At 36.8% G+C, this 16,321-nt stretch overlaps 1 protein-coding gene across 5 annotated transcripts in view; it reads left to right on the top strand.

The window, feature by feature from the left end:
- Window positions 1-16,321, top strand: part of BTRC (beta-transducin repeat containing E3 ubiquitin protein ligase) — a 104,186-nt gene that overhangs the window by 74,681 nt on the left and 13,184 nt on the right. For 4 of the 5 annotated variants that reach the window (XM_072424999.1, XM_072425000.1, XM_072424998.1 and 1 more), the window contains exons 6-11: window positions 2,088-2,184; window positions 2,269-2,406; window positions 4,150-4,268; window positions 10,832-11,081; window positions 11,982-12,100; window positions 14,782-14,892. In XM_072424999.1, coding sequence (XP_072281100.1) covers window positions 2,088-2,184; window positions 2,269-2,406; window positions 4,150-4,268; window positions 10,832-11,081; window positions 11,982-12,100; window positions 14,782-14,892 — 834 coding nt within the window. Of the gene's footprint in view, window positions 1-2,087; window positions 2,185-2,268; window positions 2,407-4,149; window positions 4,269-10,831; window positions 11,082-11,981; window positions 12,101-13,552; window positions 13,806-14,781; window positions 14,893-16,321 lie in introns of those variants that run through there. The other variant, XR_011922571.1, reaches the window with a different exon arrangement.

The raw sequence follows: 16,321 nt of genomic DNA, 5'->3' as shown, positions 1-16,321 counted from the left end.
TGATACTGTTGACCTCTGGGAAAGTTGCCTAATTTTGTTGGTCAAATTCCAAGGTTGGAGCTGCACCAACTCGTTAATGTCATAACTATTTTGTTTTATCACAATGCTTGGTGGTTGGTATCCAAGAGTGCTTCATAATTGCTTTTAGTAGTATTAATATCTTGTATTAAAATAGTGCCTGCATATTACACAGTGCTTCACAAAGTCCATATATCATATCATAACTGTCCCTAATAGTCATACAATAACACGTAATAATGTAATTTTGAGAGAAAGACAGTTAACCTAACTACATGTTTTTTTGGATGTGGGAGGAAACTGATTTGCCTGGGAAGAAAAAAAAAAAACATGCAGAAACAGAGAACATACCCACTCCTTGCACAAAGTGTCCTAGCCAAGCATTGAACCTAGAACTGCAAGGACAAAATTTCTATCCACCGAGTGTTCGTGTTACAGAAGAACTGGGTTTAGTGTTTTAAATGTGTAACATTCTGACATGTTACATGATGTGCTCCAGTACACAAAGAATTGCATTGACATAACTATTTTATTTATTGCATGAGAGTCTTGTCACCCTTGAGCACTCTACAAAATTGTTTAAAGGACCAGTAAAAATGTTTTCTTCACTAGAGTATCTAAGAATTTGGAATAAAAAAAACATATCACTTCATCTAATCTGGGCCTGTCTAATTGTATGGAGTGGTAATCCATGTCATCTCTTGCTTTGTAATGAAAATTGTATTTTCTTTTATATGGAAGGTACTGGCTGTGTACCCAATTAATCTTTAGGGCTTTGGGTCTCACCAGGATCTTCTGGCAGTACACAGATTTAGATGTTTTAATATGGGTAAAAAGATTATGTAAAATGAGCTTACTATATCAACAGGCATTTCTTCGATGTGTGTTCTAGCCAAATATGTGTTCATCTTAAGTGATACTTGTAATACTTTTACTAAATGAAAAATTTGACTGAAGCGAGCACTTTGATAATATTAAGCTTGTATTGGGGAGTTATGACAGGCATGTTATATGGCTGCTTTCTTGCAAAGCTGAACAAATTGGAATATTCATGCAAGTCTTAATGCTTTTGTAATCGGCTATTAAGCACCATATATTAAATCAATAGTCCTGAATTTGTTTTAGAACTTCATGTATGAAATGCAAACAGTGTGCTGAAAAAAACAATTTTTTTCCCTATAAACCTGTTATAGTAAATCTGCCTTTAATACATTCTGTATATCCTGACCAAGCCAAAACTTCTATCGGCTCACTTGTTCTAAACCAGTGCGATTGCTGATCAACGTGTCAGCTAGACTAATAACCTTTCTAGATGGAGAGGTCTGCCATGATGGCCTATGTATTCATAATGTATGGGTTTCCCTTACATTGTTCTTCCAAAGCTGAAAGAATAGAATAGAGAAATATTCAAATGCATTAAATTTCTATTACTATCAGTTTTCATTTTTTATAGGGTCTGACTGTTAAAGAAAAGCCAAAGTGTGCAATTGCCACCAAATTAGCTTTAGGTAAAGCACCTGCTTCAATAACTCGCACAAGGGGAATTCAAGTCCCACTGAAGGAATACAAGTGAAATTGATGCTCCCCAATAGGAAACGGTTAGCAAAAATAAACTTGCAGGGGTTGTAAACTTCGATTTATTGTATCCAAAACCGAAAATGATTTTTTGCCCTATAGTTAGAAGCTTACATTTGACAAATGTCTTTTTCTTTTTGATTATATATCTTGACAACTCCCAAGCACCAAGGTGATACTGTTGGCTCCTGGTAGGTATGACATCTCTCCCTTGACTTGAGGCTTGTCTAAATGACTACTATATTGTACAATTTTTATCCTCGCCTATAGTATATATTTAAAACGTTTTGGGGGCTTGTGTGTAATTTTTGATTTGGTGTGTATCATCTGACACCATTTAGTTCAGCCTGGAATGTCACAGGCTGATTAGGTGCGCCAATAAAATGGTTAGGTAAACTTGGTTATTTCCAGGGAGAAAAACAAGTCCTAAACAGAAATGGCATGACTTCTTGCCTTAATCAGAATGTTTTTAACATCTTTCTTTTGTCTTTTAGGGGACAGTATTTATTTAAGAACAAGCCTCCAGAAGGAAAGACACCACCCAACTCTTTCTACAGGGCACTTTATCCTAAAATCATCCAGGACATAGAGGTGTGATATTGCATTTATAGTCCTGAATGTGGACAGATTTGCTGATGTATATTCTCATATTGTCTGTTTTTCCCCTATTACAAGACAATAGAATCAAATTGGCGGTGTGGCCGACACAGTTTACAGAGAATTCATTGTCGGAGTGAAACCAGCAAAGGTGTTTACTGTTTACAATACGATGACCAGAAGATAGTGAGTGGTCTCAGAGATAATACCATCAAGGTAAATTCTTTTGGAGGACTTTGTGTTTTGTTTTAATGTACTTCAGTTGTAAATCGACAATTGGTGATTACACGGGCGTGCATTAGTTTGTTGTCAGAACTTGGCAAAAAAAAAGCAAGGTATTGGATAAACCATTCATTTTGAACCTCTGTTAATAAAATGTCTAGTTGTATTGTTTTCACTTGATGGAATGAAAGGCATATTCAAGAGATGTGATAAGGGTTTCTTTGTGTTCCAGGAAATGGTTTCTCATTCTAAAAATTTTCATATTTTCCTATAGTAATAGCCTTTCAAGAAACAAACTTTTGAATACCCTGTTTAGCTGTAGGACATTGGACAGTGTGATGACTAATGGACAGGTATTACGCCTGTGTCCCTGTTTTTGCTACAATAAAGTCCTGCATCAGGACTTATTAGGGTGATTTTTCCCAGAATGTGTTTAGTTAACCTGTTCTCAGACTATGCACACTATAAAGTATTTACATGTCCTGATCAACCAGTAAAAGAAACGTAAAACAAGCCCTCATTACGTTTTGCAGCTATAAGTGTTATGTAGAAATGCATTCTTAATGAAGGGACAAAATGTTATTTTTTTGTTTCTATTGCACTAGAATGTTATCATCGAGAATTTTACCTTCATAGTATCCTAGTCAGTAATGGCTTGTGTTAAAGCTCCTCTACTGCTTGCTAAGGGTATGCAAATATTTATTTCTCCATAGCCTGGTTACACAGGCACTATAAGGCTTTACACCTGTAGTTTTGGTGCAGTTTATTTGATATATTCATTTAACTGTTCATACTTTGATAAGGGTTTCTGCACACATTTAATGTTACATTCAACTAAAGATGTATCCAGATAGCTTTGTTTTTTATACAATGCACCCAAAACAAACCATGTTTCGACAATCATAAACTCGGCTACCTAAATGTGACCTGTATTCATGTGTAGGGCTGTTGAAGGTATGATGTCCCCATAAAATTTTTTTTTTCCAAAGTGTTTCTGAAATTAAACTGGTTTATGCGGTTACCAGTGTGGATTTAATTGGTGCTTAGCAGTAGTTTTTTTCCTACTGTATTACAGGTACTTTAAAATTTCACATAACTATAATTTGTTAATTCACAGAATGATTCTGCAGCTTTGAAAATGTAAGAGGTTCAGTGCTTGGAATGACTTCTATATCATAAGGTGCCTCTTGGGATCGTGTAGTAATCCTGGTTTAGCACAAATCCTAGTTTAAGAAAATTTACAGCGTGCACATGTTTGTATGAATGTTATTTGTCCTTTAAGAATTGTTTAACTTTTGGCTGCTATTTAACGTAGGCAACATAAAAAGGTTTTTCTCAGCTGCTGCTTGTAGCAGAATGTGCATGCATACAGAAGAACTGAAGCCACGTTCTGGCATTCATTAACTAAAGCATGTGTATAACACGTTTTGTGTTTTATATTAATCATCGTCAAGGCTAAAGTATATTGCAACTTTTTTTTTCTAGAGTTTGCAGAGAAGACTTATTTTTGGAAAATCTATAATGCTCTTAGATATTTTGTGTTCCAGTTACAATGAATTCAATGTGCAAAATAAGGGTTCTCTAAAGTAAAAAAATTTGTAGCACCAAAAACCTGTGTCTCCCCTTTAACTGAAGTGCAATGTTTTCTTGCTACTGACCATAAAATACCTTTTTTCCGGTAATGCCTCTTGTTTTGTTACCCAACATAATGGCTTTTTGGTCTTTTTATTGACCTAGATATGGGATAAAAATACATTGGAGTGTAAACGAGTGCTGACGGGACATACAGGGTCTGTTCTGTGTCTGCAGTATGATGAGCGAGTTATCATTACTGGGTCTTCTGACTCCACAGTCAGGTATGTATTACTAGAACAAGGTATGTCTAATACTATGTTGGTCTTGGCCAACAATTACATTTATGGAGATTGTATGTTTGGAATTTGATAAAAGAGTAGAGGCACTAAAGTGAAATTGTCAAAGGACTGTAAGGCAATCTTCTATATTTTAAACAGTAAATGCTAGAAAAGTTCAGCCACCATTATCTATGCTGTGTTTGCCTTTTCAGAAAAACAAAAATGCTTGTAAACCTAGGGTAATGTACACTAGCTTTGGGTCTCAGGAAGGCACTGATTCACAAATTTTATATATATATATCTTAATCACAATTTACGAGTTACAAATGTGCAAATTGGTCCAAGATAATGGTGCACCCTAAAAAAAAACTATAGTCTTCTGGGATATTGCCAGATCCTGGAGAATATATATGCCCTGATTTGCAGTACAAACTGATAGTTGGAAGTCTATACTTTCTTGCACAGACTATCTGTGCAGAAAAGATGAGAGGAATTGGACAGGGAATACTGAAAACGAAGGCCATCTCCAAGGTAATGTAGAATGCAGAGAACATGACAAAGTAAATGTAGTATAATCGTAAATACCACCTAGTACTGTGGCCCCCAGAAGTATTCATGATCTGTGGTTGATAAGCCATTTGTAGCACTTGACTCCCAATTTAGTTATCCATTTTAGTATCTGCATTGTTCTTTATACCCTTCTCCAAAACATAACTCTTAGGCTAATTTTTTTCGTACTTTGTACAATTTGAAGGTGACTCATGAGCCAAGACAGGTGGATGACTTAACATCTACAGGAGCCTGAAATCACTGCGCAGGTTCCAGGAAGCCATCCTCATTGGAACCCCCAGAACAGGGAACCGTACGAGTAGGCACAGATCATGATTTCAGGGTCATTAAACTCCATATTCCTCTACTACATATAGCTTGATTAATTTATAGCTGGTTTTATTAGTAATATAGAACAAATTATTGTCCCGAGCTTAGAAAATAATAATTTTAAACAGAATATTCTATAGGCGCCTAAATATGAAAACCTTTTAATGTTTCATATTTACCATTTGTGCCATTAGGCAGCATCTCCAACATTCCACAAATTCAGATTACATAATATCTGCTGTATTTTAATTTCACAAAGTTGCCATCAATTCGGTTTCATAAGTTGTCAGTTAGACTTTTAGCAGAAAAATCCCAGTAGGCTATTTGCAGTCGTATATGGTAACACCCTATATCTTAAAAATTAATATGGTATTGTGAATAACTAAATCCTTTTTTATGTAAAAGAAATTAACTTCTATACGGTTAAGCACCGAAAACTAAACGGGGAAAATTTGTATTTACTGGAATAGCTGTTATGTAAATATTAAATTGCATGTCAGTTTCCTAATGCATGTGATCATTTGAGTGGAATGATTGTGTATGTTGTGTGTCCTTCCCCTGGGCAGCGTGGGGTCTTTTTTCAGTAATTAGTCGTTTTACATTCTCCCCTTATTTTTTGCAATCAGTTTTAAGGAGATGAGAGCCCATGTAATAAAAAGCAGTAAGGTGGAAGAGGCATTGTGAGTTTCCCTGTAGCTTCTTGCTGTTGGTTTACTGAAAATGCAGCGTGAGACTTTTAATGTTAATGGCGCAATAAACGTATGGAGCCTGTGTTTTTTCTTTCCAGTCCTTTTACACATATTTTAAAGGGACAGAACGCAACCCATAATGAGCATATTTAATATTAGAAGCTTATGAATATGAAGCTTTTTGATGGGAAATGTTTATATTAAGGTGTCAAAGTATATACACATTTACCAATGTTTTTATTCCTTTTAAACAAGACAATAACTGTTTATGGACAAAGTGTGCTCGTCTTCCTCTTGACATGGCAACACAGATTTGAATTCAAAAGCATGTGGTGTCAGTCCTTCTACTTTACTTCTGATTTATTGCAAACAATAGTTTTTCCTTCAACATAAAAGCTAACACAAGGTATCCTACAGATTGCTACAATATATACATGCCACATCCCAAAAACTGCAAGTATTTATTTCTCTAAACTAAAACCTAGGGAACTTTATTGGCAAGAATATGTCTTTATATACAAATAGGTTTACATCGTACTTAATTTTGAGCCTTTCACAATACAAACATTTTTTTTAAAGAGCTTTTAATTTTATTAAAATCAGTGTTGCAAAAGGACATGCAGACACATATATGCTTGTAGTATTCTCAATGCATTTCATGGATCTAGTCCACGTCTTCAGGAGGAATTTTCCCTGATTAAAAATTGCATTCCTAATTAGAAATAAAATATATACAAGTACAAAAAATATATATTTAATTAAGTAAAACATATACAGATATACAAAACCACTGGCTACCAAAACCATGAGATGTAGCTCCCTTCACATAATGAGGTGGCGAGACATGTAGAGGCATAGGGGGGCAGATATTGCCATACACCGGAGATACCCTTCTCAAATCCACTACTATATTATAAACAAAAATTAAACCTCTACACCAAAATAAATTTGTATGCTAATGCATGGGTATGCTTTTACACGCCCATACATATCTATATACCCCCATATACCTAATTTCAATTTTTAATGTGACCCTAATACAAGACTAACCTACCACTGTGTCTTATAGAATATAATTTTGAAATTGTGTTGGCCAATATTGTGCACCAATAGTTTTACTTCTACAGAATGGAAACCTATTTAACTTGTCAGTAATGTCAGGTAGTTGGTATATAGGCATTTATATATATATCTTTCAGTAGACTAATCTCAAGCTTTTAAAGCTTGTTTCTTCAAACATATCCTTTCACATATTTGTCACTTAGCTTATTTGTGTCACTGAGATGTTTTTAAACTGCAGAAGGAACCTGTACAAATTGTCCAACTTATTTTATAGTTCAGAAAAGACCACGATGGAAAGATGAATTGGTTTTATTTCTTTCTAGTTGACCTTTATTCTGTCAAATGTTAGTATACATACATTGTTGTAGCAGGCTTTTTATTGCCTTTTAAAGTTTTGTTTGAATATAACTTTGAAAAGTCTTTGAGGAAGTCGACAATAGATAAAAATGGCCATATTGTTAAAATGGCTAAAAAGAACACCAGTCCAATTTTTTTGGTATTGTAAAATCGAGGGGATGATGTAGATATTTAAGACATTCTGTATAGCTACAGTGACAAATGGAAATTGTACACATTTTACCTCCATACTCCTGTTATAGTAATTTTGGCAAATATTTTGATTTCTTACTAGCAACATTCTACGGTTTTTTCTCATACCCCTGAAGCCAAATAGGGTAAAACACGTTGGGTTTTATAACTGGTATAGGTGATGCCTCCATACAATCTGCTTTTGCTATACTCAACTGCACCGTTTGTGACTCTAAATTCCTGTTAACTATGTCGACCAGAGAGGTATCTATCTAGACATACTACCTCCAAATCTCATGAGAAATAATAAGATGAGGCAATGTATCTTGCTAGGTATAAATTTGTACCAGTTGTATAGTATGAATATGGATTATGCTTGAAATAATTACATTTTAGAACTAATACACACTTTTATGTGTTTTTGACCATTAAAAACCCTGCTGTCTCTTTTCTGGATATTTTATGGTAAATGATTCAGTGTTTTATTTTGTCTAGATGACCAAACCCTTAATCAGTCAGTAATCTCTCACTTCCTCTTTGGTTACTTAAGGCTGGGTACACACGTGCAATATTTGCAATAAGGATCGTGAAAGATCCTTTCCAGTAACTAAGGACTGCACGATGCACGAACGAGTTCTGTACATACAGCACTGTTCTACTTTATGGAGAGGGGAGGGGGAGAACGACATAGTGGCACCCTGCTGTGCTCTCTCCCCCTTTGCTTTCATTACAATCGTTCATCGTCTGTGGATCCGCCAGGGCGGTCGTTCGGACGATGGAGGACGGGCACTGTACATACGCCAAATTCTCGTCCAATATTGACTAGGAGCCAATTATCGGACAAGAACCATTGGACGTGTACGTAGCCCAAGTTCTGGCAAATATATAGATACGGTAGTCCAAAGGCACCAGACCTTTGTAATCATCGCAGTAATAAACCTGGTCAGACTGGTGAATCCTCCAGAGATGTGCAACATTTTGAGTATTTCTTGTCCTTAAGGACGTATTTGCAGTAAAAGTTTGTTTGACACATCTTGCTTTTTGAAAACCTTCGTACAGGCAATCTGTATATGGTAAGAGGGTGGGAAGTGAAGAAACCCATAGAGAAGAGAAGGACATCTGCAATTATGTAGCTTTACCGCAGAAGCAACCAGAGAAAAGGATACGTTCTACATTGGCCTGTTTATCTGTTCCATTTGTCTAGAGTACACCTTTAAATAGGTTTTGAAACTAATTGGTTATTATGCAGCATGGTTTATTCAGAAAAGGCTGTAATGTAATACATCACCATTATTCTTGATGAAATGCTTCTCTGATGTGCAATTGCTGAAAAAATGACTAGTCAGCATACTAAGCTTTAGACTTTTCACCATATCAATTTCCTTACTTCTTGAATTTAAAATGTGTAATTTCTAGTAAATTTCAAATAAGTGACACAAAAGCAATAAGCTGCAGTGAGTAATCTGTTTTTTTTTTTTCCTTCATATTTTAGGCACCGTCCACAAAGTCATACTTGTCCTGTAATACATTATGCCTGCTGCATTTTCAGGTTACATAGCTAATTTTCATAAAGGCCTGTGTGTCAGAGTAAGAGTGGATTATTCCAGGTCTTGGATAAATGGATTAATGATACATTTGGGCTTGCTTCTGCTATACTTCATGGCATAAAATATTTAAGGAACATCTCCGCTAAGCACTATTTGAATTTAAACTGGCCATATAACAAAACACCAACACAGATTTAGAAACACTTGAGCTGTTTCAATCATAAAACCTTTACTATTCATGCCACCATCCCTTCAGGGGAAAAAAAAAAAAATCTATGTTCCCATGAAGAAATAGAAGTTAGACTGTTGTGCTATGTGTAGAATGTTCGGTCTTCCATGGGGTGGAGGAACGGCTGAAATTGATGGCATTTTTATAACAAGTTTGGTATGCTAAAAGGTTTTAATGGATCATTGTGGCTACAGTTGTGTTTAGTTTAAATACCCTGGCACTTTTTGTAAGACGTGCACCAATCTTTAAAGAAAACTTGAAGGATCAGACAAAACACATTTCATTTACTTTGATGGTTTCCAAATTAAACATCACAGAATAGCACCACTTTTAAACCAAGCTGTGCAATAAGGAAAGTGACATGGGTCCTTGTTTGAAATTTTAACATACCCTTACTATTTAAAACTGTCTATTGCCCCCTTTAGTATAAATGATGACATGTAGTCTTGTGACTATTATGGATGGGGCCTGGATGCTACTTTTAGTTCTTCAAAAATTCAGTGATTTTTGTGGTCAGGAGACTGATAACCACTCTAGCATCTTTACTTTTCTACTCTAGCCACTAAAGCAGTCGTAACCTTTTTGTACCCTTGATTTTAAAGTCTTTAACTACTACTGCTAAATGCAAATTGTCCTCCAATATTTCCTGTTAACATTCTGCAATCATCTTGCCATCAGTTTCCTAGTGCCACTGCAGCTCACAAACTACAACAGAGATCCACCTCCATGCTTTACAGTACAACTTTGTGCACAGGGGGGCTGTTAAGCTAGAACAAAGGGCAGCTTCCCCAAACTAAAAAATGGAATTGTATACGTGTCTTTTTGTGATGTAGCCTTTTTAGAAATTTTTACATTTATTATTTAAAGGCCGGTTGACCTACATTTGCCAGTGTAGAACAGGTGTTGTCATCTTCCATAAACCCATTTTACAGTGTATTTTTTTGATTACTGGGAAGAATGGAAATGTGGTACAGTGGTATATTTCTAGCCATACTTTTGTTTTGTTTTTCTAGTTTAAAGTATTAAAGAGTTCTATCCCTTTCATACCTGTAACTGCAAACTGTATGGTAAGCCACTTCAAACCACATAGCCCATTAGAGCTATGTGCCCAGGAGCGGCAAACTGCACCACAGGTTAAGGTTTTGCCATCACATTTTCCCCAGAGGAGGAAAAGAAACCACCCAACCTGAAGCTTGTCGATTTCAAGAACTGTGCCACAATCCACTGCCACATAAACACAACTGCAGGCAGCAGAATGTGAATGAATGAAAGTGATTCCCAACCACTTTTGTACTGAATTCTCAACTGCTCCAATTCAACTGTTTAAAGCTGTGGTTGGAACAGTCAGTTTCTGTTGGGGAAAATTGCCCTCTTTATTTGTATTTGTGATTACAGGGGGTAAAAGGAAGCCTTCCAATAGTGACCTATCCAAGATTATCCGTAACTTTGACACTTTTTGTTTTTACTTCGGTACAGAAATATCTGCAACAGGATGTAGACATCATTTAAATAAAAACCTGACTGAGGTTAAAATTCTTTGTAAAAGGAACAATGATAGAATCAGGTGACAGAAGCTTTTATTTTAGGTGTGACTCTTGCATTGAGTTTCTGACCAGATTCCTTTTATTGCAGGGTTTGGGATGTAAACACAGGAGAGATGCTCAATACGCTAATTCACCATTGCGAGGCTGTGTTACATTTGCGATTTAATAACGGAATGATGGTCACCTGCTCCAAAGATCGCTCCATTGCAGTATGGGACATGGCCTCTGCCACAGACATCACCCTGAGGAGGGTTCTAGTGGGTCACAGGGCTGCTGTAAATGTGGTGGATTTTGATGACAAGTACATTGTCTCTGCCTCTGGTGACCGAACTATTAAGGTAAGCCCCCCTGTCCTTTTTATAAATGTGGGCCTGTTTATCTGGTGATAACTTTATTACATAACATGCAATTTTTCCCCAAAACTTTTATTTTTTTTGGAACCTGTGAACAAAAAGCTAGGTTTTTTTGTAGTAATGTTTTTATTTTTTTTTCTATGGCATTTATGGGTGTACTTTGACCTTTTTAAGACCTTGATTTCATTAGTACTGAAAAATGTAATAGTGGTGAAAATACAACCAGAAAAGCGACAATAAAATTTCTAAAGAGGAAACATTTATTTACAACGGATTAGGGCTAAACCAGGGTTTGGTAAAAGATTAAATAAGAATATAATTTATTAGGTTTTAAGTGATGCTATATGTAGTACATATGACCCAAAGTATGATCCACATATGAGTGATATAGTGAACACACTGACACAATTCACTTAATTTACTCCAATTTGTATCATTGTAATGCTCACCTGCTAGCTACAAAGGGAAGTATTCCTTTTTGTACAATTTTCATATGACAGATGTCGTTTTAAAAAGTGCAAGAGGCAGTAAAAGTAGCCCTCTATTTCAAAAACAAGTAGAGATTTTCAACAAAGCTTAGTCTCTTGGAGGCTCTAGCAGAAAGATCTCTATTTATTACTTTGAAGGTAGATCGTGACACTTGCAACTGTGAAAGGCCACAACAGGGGAATAAAGCTGGAAACCCAGCCAGGAGTTCTGACAGCAACACCTTTTCATCTGCTAGAAACAAGCTATTCTACATTTCTTTACTCAAATGTACAGGTAGATACTATCTTTAGGTAGGTTTAGCCTCTACGAATACAAGCGTACAGCTATACCAATATGCAGTTTATTTCTGATTTGTTATCCTTTGTGTTTTAGTAGAGCTCACTTTCTTTTCACCAGGTATGGAACACGAGTACATGTGAATTTGTGCGTACGCTAAATGGTCACAAACGAGGCATTGCCTGTCTGCAGTATCGGGACAGACTGGTGGTCAGTGGCTCTTCAGATAATACCATAAGGTAATTGTAATGTTTGTAAAGTGAGCTAAATTGCATTATCTATTAATGCAGTCCCATTTTAGGTTTAGTCCTGTAACATGGTAAATGCTGGGGGAATGTCTACCATCAAGCAGTTTCAACACTAATTTGGTGGTACACATTGGACAAACATAAATGCCGGGAATACAAGATATTTAAAGAAGGCAAACGGATACAATTGCAAAATTAATTTACGTTTTATAGGCCCCTTGCTTTAGTTTTTCATTTATAATTGTCAGGTGGTGGTACTCCTGACAATAAGCATTTAATCTGGTCAAAAGTAATGTCAATATACAGATTCATTTTATTTCTCTATTGCACACCAAACCAGTAACCACCATTCTTTCGGGTGCTGCACCAACAGCTGAATGGACAAAAAGTATATTGCCAACTGACTAGGACTTCTGAAATCTTATTGCTCCTTTTTTTTTTTGTTTGAGCAATGCATTGTTTGGAAACCACCAGGATTAACTTTATCATACAAAGCCCCCTGATTAAAGCTGCGTACACACTTCCAATTTTTGTCGTGAAAATTCCTTTCCAACGACAAGGGAGTGCACGATGCATGAACGGTGCTGTACATACAGCACCGTTCATGCTCTATGGAGAGGGGAGGGGGAGAGCGACGGAGCGGCACCCTGCTGCGCGCTCTCCCCTTCCCTTTCATTAGGATCGGCTGTCGTCCATCGTCCGTGGATCCGGCAGGTCGGTCGTTGGCCGATGCCGATTATCGGGCGATAAAAATCTGACGTGCGTACGTAGCTTAAGGGACATTGATGGTTCCCAGATGTTGCACTACTCTATTTGATATGCTGAAAAACTTAATTTCAGAAGATCCACTCTTGGCACTAATTTCACTTCACCTGCTTTCAAAACAAAGAACAATGGTGTGACTCTTCCTGTTTGCATCGTGTTAGCATTTGTTGTAAAACTATATTGCCAATATGTCTCAGCAGTGCCAAAACATTTCCTGTGCAGACCAATAACTGATGATCCTGCAAGTGAACTCATACTACCAGTAATGACCTGACAATGCTGCCTCTGCAGTGCTGAAATTCTAAGCAGTGCTGCCAGCCTTGCCTTCGTTCTTCCCTGCTGAACTACAGAGTACCTCTGAAAAAGTAGTACATTCTTCTAGTCATGTTTTATCTCAGATGACTGCACAAAGAATTATAGTTTTTTGGATGAAAGTAGAAACCTTGAAAGTTCCGCAACATAGCTGTACAGTTACCTGATTGATAATCCTCTAAAATGCTTTGATAATAAGATTATTTAGTATTTGGCGTATTTATCTGTACACACGATACATTACCTTCTTTGCTCTAGACACCATTTTTTATAGCTGTCACAGTTCCATCTACTAGCTCTCTTTCTGGGCCTTTTAATCCCATGTTGCTGAAGAATAAAGATTTTATATCCTACTTTTGTCAACAGTGGGAGTTATGTCCAATTATTAATAACACAGCAGGAAAAAAGTTTGAATCTTTACTGGGAAGCAGCCAATACATTTCTTGCGGGAGCTGTTATTTCATACTCAATATCTAAGCGAAGAGAAACTACACGGTCAATAATGAACAGTGAGGCAGTTGATTGTGCTGGATGATGAATGGGAAAATCTGCATGGAGATAAACAGCGCCACAGAACAAAAGCGAATAAAACAACTTTTGTAATAGCTTTGGATAAGCAGTAAGTTTTATGTAAGTCTGTATTTGTGTACAGACATAAAGGGTTATATAGCTGATCCGAAAGCGGTATTTTGAAGGAAAAAAACATTGATTTCTAAACCTGACCCGATCATAGGATGGCCATGCCTTGCCCAAAGAGGCCTGACAAAATCCAGGGTCACTTGTTGAGTTGTGCTGGGGGTACCAGTCAGAAAATTAGATCTTTTGAATATCTGAAGGAGATAACTTGATGTCCACAGATTCCCCTAGTATAAAGAGCACAACCAATTCCTCAGTATCCATGGGGTGCTAATTACAGGCTCTTGGTTAATGTTACTATGTGATAACATTGAAACTCTAAACTTATAGATGAAAATTGTTTCATCCAATTAATACCTCTTTAAATCCTAATCCATTCTGGAAACCTATACAGTAGACAGTGAAGCTTCCATACTTTACCTTTTGACATGTCAGCTGTTAATAGAATGTGGCAGAGTAATACTGTTTTTGGTAGCACAAAATGGGACCAGCCAGTGTTTTTCTAATATATACATTTGGTAATTCCTATGAGCACTGTAACCTCCATTTTTGTGTGTAGCTAACGGGCTTGGATTTCAGGCTGGTTTTCTACTGCCATAGTCTGTCCTTTGTAAGCTTGTCAGTCTAGAGATGTTTATGTACCCACTTAGTTATTTTGGGCGTTATGGACTTCCGATCAGTATGTATATTAGTAGGGTAAAAACGGGGCAAAGCATGTGGAAGTCTGTTAGCTCAAGATTCTTTTTCTAAAAATACCTAATTCTTTCTCTTGTTAATTCACTTGTGGATAAATTGCCGACTTTGGATCCACTTATAATTTTGTTTGGTAAAATAGCTGGTAGGTGATCGCTCTCCCCCTACCACAATATCAGTACACATGCAATATTGGATACTTTAACGCTTTAGGTGATTTTAGGATGATGCGTTATATTTCATGTGGAGGCTTTCTTGTCTTTCAGACTATGGGATATTGAGTGTGGAGCTTGTTTACGAGTTCTGGAGGGACATGAAGAACTGGTTCGGTGCATTCGTTTTGACAACAAGAGAATTGTCAGTGGAGCATATGACGGGTATGTTCATCCTCGAGTTCTTGTGCACATTTCTTGAATTTTGTGAGAGAGAAGTGGAGATTTATCATAAGGAATGGGAAACAAAGGTAATGTGAGGTCATGGGTCAGTACCAAATAAAGTCCTTTGAAAAGATTGTTTTTAGAATGACAAAGGGTTGTTCGGGCAGGTCATTATCTGCTAAAGAGGTTTTCCATCCTTAACTATGTGGTCCTTGATGTATGTGACACTCTAATCTATGGTGTCCTTTGTGGAAATACACAGCAGTATAGTTCAGCACACCCTATATTGTACTTTGGTGAAGGGGCATATTTAATCAAGGGACTGCTGTATCTGAACCAGGAACACAGCATAGATAAGATGCCAGCACCTTCACCTGGTCTTCTGGGTTCAGATCTTTAATCATTCCAGGCAAGCCAATCAAGATGATTAATGCCACACATTTGCATAGGCGTTCATTTATTCCTGATACCCAGTTACAGCAGTGTACTTTCAATAGAAGATTATGAGCAAGCAGGTAAGTTTGCTTTGTTTGTTGCAGAAGGGATATGGCATGTCCCTTCTGCAATAAAAATCTGCCTGCACACAATTGTTTTTGTTTACCTCTGCTTTAACCACCTGGGCGGTTACCCCGAGCCTGGTTCGGGGTAAGAAAACTTGCTGAAAGCGTTTACCCCGAACCTGGCTTAAAATAGATAAAGCGTTACAGTGCAATCTGATTGTCATACAACATTGTATGACAATCAGATTACAACTGAAAAAAAACACTTGCCTTGTCCCCGCAGCATCTCTGGAGACGTCTTCTCTTCTGTCTTCTCCCAGTGTGTGCAGTGATGATCTCCGGGGTTTCCCAGGGCAGTCGGTACGGGCAGGAGGCGGGGCGGGAAATTCAAATAATTTTGTATTGGATTCAATACAAAAAAGCTGTATTAAATCCAATACAAAGAAATCCTTATATAATATAAAAAAAAAAATATATATAAACGCTTAACGTTATAACGCTTTTTGCATGGAATTTGGAAAGAATTAGAACGCACTGCGTTCGCGTACGCCTCCCTCGGCGATTCATGATGACGTTGGTGCGTGCGCCCGTCGACGGGGGTCGTAGCAGGAAATTCAAATATTTTGTGTTGGATTCAATGCAAAGTCCTGTATCCAATCCAATACAAAATATATTTATGTGGCTTTATCTATAGGTATGTGACGTTTGACTGTTTTAAAACTTACTACACTAGAGAGGTGTTTTAGGAAAATATAGTAGTATACAGTACACAGAATTATTGCATTTTCAGTATTTTTGATTTATGCATTCTTGTTTAAATAAAAAAACACAAAAATCTGCCTAATTTTAATATTAACCTCCTGAGCGTTACACTGAGGTCTAGATTTCTGTACCAAGTGATCCACTGTTTTTCATGAAATTTTTTTTTT

Source organism: Pyxicephalus adspersus, chromosome 10, assembly GCF_032062135.1.
Source record: "Pyxicephalus adspersus chromosome 10, UCB_Pads_2.0, whole genome shotgun sequence".
Lineage (NCBI taxonomy): Eukaryota > Metazoa > Chordata > Amphibia > Anura > Pyxicephalidae > Pyxicephalus > Pyxicephalus adspersus.
Note: the sequence above shows the minus strand (reverse complement) of the source record. Positions and strands in the feature narration are given on the sequence as shown.